This window comes from Vulpes vulpes, chromosome 3 (assembly GCF_048418805.1).
Source record: "Vulpes vulpes isolate BD-2025 chromosome 3, VulVul3, whole genome shotgun sequence".
Lineage (NCBI taxonomy): Eukaryota > Metazoa > Chordata > Mammalia > Carnivora > Canidae > Vulpes > Vulpes vulpes.
The window spans coordinates 98,126,039-98,130,937 of record NC_132782.1 but is presented as its reverse complement, the minus strand read 5'-3'; the positions used below and the strand labels follow the sequence as shown (position 1 = coordinate 98,130,937).

The 4,899-nt window shown below is 40.7% G+C and overlaps 1 protein-coding gene across 1 annotated transcript in view; it reads left to right on the top strand.

Annotated features, from left to right (window-relative positions):
• The first annotated feature begins 4,336 nt into the window (after window positions 1–4,336).
• The window catches only part of LOC112908313 (transmembrane protein 180-like), a 32,665-nt gene continuing 32,102 nt past the window's right edge, over window positions 4,337–4,899 (top strand). The window contains exon 1 of the mRNA XM_025983788.1: window positions 4,337–4,486. Coding sequence (XP_025839573.1) covers window positions 4,337–4,486 — 150 coding nt within the window. The remainder of the gene's footprint in view (window positions 4,487–4,899) is intronic.

The window sequence follows — 4,899 nt, the reverse complement described above, 5'->3', positions numbered from 1 at the left end:
TGGCAGAACCCTCCCCGGCCGGGGCCGCGATTCAAACCCCCGGCGGCGCCTCGGCCAATCGCGAGCGGGCCGCCGGTCGAGCGGCGGCGAAGTCGTCCAATCCCGTCTCACCGCAGGCCCGCGGGTCGCCCGGTCTCGCGGGCAAGCAGCCAATGGCGACTCCGGAAGAAACAAAGAAGGCGGGGGAAAGGCGAAGGGGTGCGGCCGAGGGCCCCGCCCTCGCCTCTGCGTTGGGTCGCTCCTGGGCCAGCGTTTGGGGTGCTGGCGGTGGAGCTGGCGGTGGAGCTGGCGGCCTCCGCGGCGCCAGTGGTGGGTGTCCGGCCAGCCAGTTAGCCAGTGGGCAGGCTACATGGGCTGCAGGGGCGGGGGCCCGCGTCCGAGCCGTGGGCGGCTGTCGCGGGCGCCCTTCGTGCGAGCGGAGGCGCGAAGGGTGCCGGGAGCCCGAGGTCCGCTGCCGGGCTGGCCCCTTCTGGTCTTTGGACCCCCAGCTGTGCGCTCCTCGAGCTGGGGAAATTACGGGGTCGGTAGTTTAGAGCTGTTAGCTGTCTTCTCCTTGATTGAGCGCTCACCTCCAAACCCTTGAGAGTTGTACTCACTTCCCCTGAAATGAAGGGCCCCCACTTGAGTGTCGGGGGGGGGAGGGAATAGGGTGCAGTTAAAGGTATTTCCTTAGGGGAAAAAAATTGCAAGCACTTTTGTACACGATTTTTATAAGGTTCATAGACCGCCAGGTGTAGTACCCAGGGTGGTGACGTTGCACCTGGAGGGAGCTGGAGCTGAATGCAGCACTTGATGGCCAGCAGGGCAGTGAACTTCGCTTTCCATGGGGTTAAAGTTAAAGTTAATTGTTACTCGTAGGGAGCGGCTTTTACCATCATCGCGCTGACAAAACTCAAACTCCTAAATGGGGCGATTGGAAGGTAAATGTTCTCGACCTTGACGGAAAGGTCAAGATACAGCTCATAGAAGACAGCCGTGCTCTCTCCTATAGTAGTAGAATGCCAACCAATAAACGTAGAAGCAATAATGGTATTAGTAATAAAAGAGGAACAGTAAACTCAAATCCTTTTCTTCTGAATTCGGTTATACTAAAAGGCAAAATGTTACTGATTACTTTTTATTACTAGGTTAAAAAAAAAGAAGAAAACTGGGTTACGTTACAGCCTTTACTTAGCCCTAATTGTCAAAATTCAGGTAGAGATACAGTCCAGAGCCAAAAGAAAATAATTTAAAGCCAACTATCTTAATTTAAAAGTAAGTCGCTAAAAAAATATTTAAAAAAAATTAAAAAAAAAAAAAGTAAGTCACTACACATAGAGCTCTTTGAAAAGAGAGATGATTGGATTTAGGATTTGCTGACGGTGATTTGTGGAAGCTGAAGGGCTAGAATCAGGCATTTGACCTTCAAGAGACTCATCTTCATAGTCACTGATCCACAAGATTGAAAGTGCTAGCTTTTTTCTCCATGGCAAATAACTTAGATTCCAAATCAAATTGGTCAGTGTATTGAAACGTTCTTTCACATTCTCCTTCAAAAGCAAAAAAAAAAAAAAAAAAAAAAAAGAGAAAGATATAGAGAGTTAAAGTTATTGATAGTTTAGTCTTTGGTTATTAGTGGGTTCGTTTTAAGGACACCTTTTGGGGAAACTATTTTCCCTTGGAAAGTTTGTACAAAAATCACATTGAAAAACAGATGTTAGCTTTCGCTGCTTAAAGTCATGCTTTGGAGAAGTCCGCATCGTTCTTTTACAGTCTACTTAGTCGAAACTTAGAAGCAGTCAGGAACAGCCTTCTCAGTGACATTAATATTATTTGGTGTAGTTAGTGAATAACAACCCAAGTTGATTCTAAAAGGAGGGTTTTGGGTTTTCATTGAATAATTCATGAGTATGTTATACACCTGTCCAGCCTAATCATTATACCATTTTGCTACTTAACTTTTACTGTATAAAACCTTTTGTGGTAAAGAAGAACCAGTTTCAGAAATCTTTTATCCCTGCTCGTAAAGATATAATTTGTGTTTTGTTGCTATAGGAAAATCAGGTAAGGAGAGTTTTTAGATTGTAGTGGTGGCTTTAAAAAAATTGTAAGTGGTGATTTTCAGTTTAATACTTACTGAAATAAGTACTTACCATGATGAAAATAATATAAACCAAAATATTGATAGTTCCTGTTGCAAATGAAAATAAAGGGAATTTTACTTCCTCCTCTCAGTATATATAAACAAAGAGAAATTCAGGCTACAAGAGTTTTTCAGAATGTAATTAAAACCTTATAGTCACATGTTTCAGACAGGATAGGTGCTTAACTCAAATTCTTTTTTAAAAAATTTAACTCAGTGAACCTCTGCAAAATTCTGAGTTTATAAATACCCACTTCCTGATGTAATGATAGATCAGCTCAGAAGATGTGGCATGCTTCTTGTTTCAGCATGCCTGAAATAAAACTAAGAAAAAGGAGAGTGCCTACGTTTTGGTGAGCTAAATTTGTATCATGGCTTTTGGTTCAACTGACTCCTTTGTTTTGGCCTTCTTGAATGAAAACCCAGTCTTTTCATTCTCCCTTAGGCCAAAAGTAACTCCCTAGAATGGGATCTTCACCAGTAGTTCCCAGCTTTTTCAAATCTGAGAATACCTTAAAGCCAAAAATGTTGGCTGGCCTCCACATAATGGCACTTGTGCTTTTCAGATGTTTGTGCACCATGTAATGATAACAAAAAAATTCAGATGCTATCTTATCATTACAGCAGAACCTACAAATATTTTAAGAATACTAATGTACATATGAGTAAAATATTCTTTATTTAGTCTACAGACTATGTTTGGTCTGCATGTGGGTTTAATAACCCCTTTTAATTATAGGCCCCTATTTCCTATAGATTTGGCACCATTTTTGGATCTACCCAATGCAAAGTGAAGCTCAGGGACTTAGATAATTTGGTCATTTGAACCAGTTGCTCACTCCCTGCTTCTAGCTTGCCCTCCCCTTCCCTAAGAAATTGGGCAGTATAGACTGCAGTGCCTGCCTAATTCCCAAGGATTATTCAAGCAAGTAACATCTCTTGAGTTATCTGAATACTTGTGTCTTTGTGATTCAGAATGATTGTGGAAAGCTGGCTAAATATTCCAGGAAGTTAGGGATAAAGCAGAAAAATCATGGTATTATCTTACAGTCAAGGTTAAAAGGAAGATGAATCAGTACCTACCTTTTGCTTAGTTAACCTTTTCCTATTTTTTATTTGCATGAATCAAGTCATTGAATGGGTAAGACAATAGGTCAGATTTAAGAGGGACATCTAGATCAGAGCAAATGTATTATTATTTTTTCAAGATTTTATTTTGAGAGACAGCAAGCAAGTGCATGTGAGTAGAGGGAAAGGCAGAGAGAATCTCAAACCCAACTCAGGACTGTGAGATCATGACCTTAACTGCAATGAAAGAGTTGGACACTCAACCAACTGAGCCACCCAGGTACCCCCCATATGTGTTATTTTTAATATCCATCTTTGATACATCTTTTGGGCTAAAGTTATATAGTCTGTCAGGAGAAGACCAAGAATAAATATTCCAATGCAAGTTTGTCACTACTGAATGGTTAACTTTATACTATTTCTTCTGCCTGACTTTAACTAAAGGATGTCACCTCCTTGTTCCTTTTCTGTTGCACCCTCCCCAGTAGGGAGGAAAATACCTTAAACACATCTCCTTGGTCCTTAGTTAAGCATATCCAAACTCATGAATAAATCTTACTTTTAGAACTTGAAAGAGTTATTAAAAATATATTCAAGGGATCCCTGGGTGGCGCAGCGGTTTAGCGCCTGCCTTTGGCCCGGAGCGTGATCCTGGAGACCCCGGATCGAATCCCACATCGGGCTCCCGGTGCATGGAGCCTGCTTCTCCCTCTGCCTATGTCTCTGCCTCTCTCTCTCTCTATGTGACTATCATAAATAAATAAAAATTTAAAATATATATATATATTCAAGTAGGGGCACCCGGCTCAGTTAGAGGAGCATGTGATTCTTGATCTTGGGGTCATGAGTTTGAGCCCCGTGTTAGGTGTATTTTTTTAAATATATATGTGCAAGTGAGTTAAACTCTATGCAAATTAGGGTCCCTGGCAACTTCTCAAAAAATGTTAAGAGAATAAGAAAGTTAAGTGTTGAAACTGGTGACATATGCATAGCTAGTGGTTTTAGACTTTTCCTTACCTAAAATTAGTGTCCGGTGGAATTTTGCCACCCATCAGCTATTGTATGCAAACAGCTATTGTATGAATTTTAACTACTTTCCTTTTTCTTTAAAAAAAAAAAAGGAAGAAGAATTCCTTAGTGTGGAAAATGACACTTTTAAGCATCAAACCGATTGCTTGGGGATATTCTATGATAACATTAGGGACTGAAATGCTAAATTCTGTCTTCAGTTTCTACTATGTGAAGCTGTTTTTACATCTGTACAAGATTTCAGAAGTGGCCTTTTACCAAGCCCAGGTGAGATGGAACCAGAGTTTCTCTTTCCCCACAGTTGTACAATATTATGATTTTCCAAAGGGCTGACTCTTCACGCGAACAGCTGACTTTTCAAGAAAAGGTTTTCTGTGTCCAAGATCCTCTGTTTGAGGACAAAGAAATTTTTTAAATATTGCCACTTCAAACATAAAAGCTTTAGAGTTTAAAGGGAATGCTTTGGTTACCTGGAAAATTCCCTTATATGGAATAATTTTTTTTATTTTTACAATTAGAAATATTAAGATAGTCTATGTCTAGAAAAGTTCTGTGGTAATCACAAATTGCATTGTAACTCATTACAATTAATGTGGTCAAGGTGGATAGAGTTAATGGTCTTAAAAGCCCTTATATTTTATAATGTTATTTATTACCAACAACACACTTGACTTAATCAG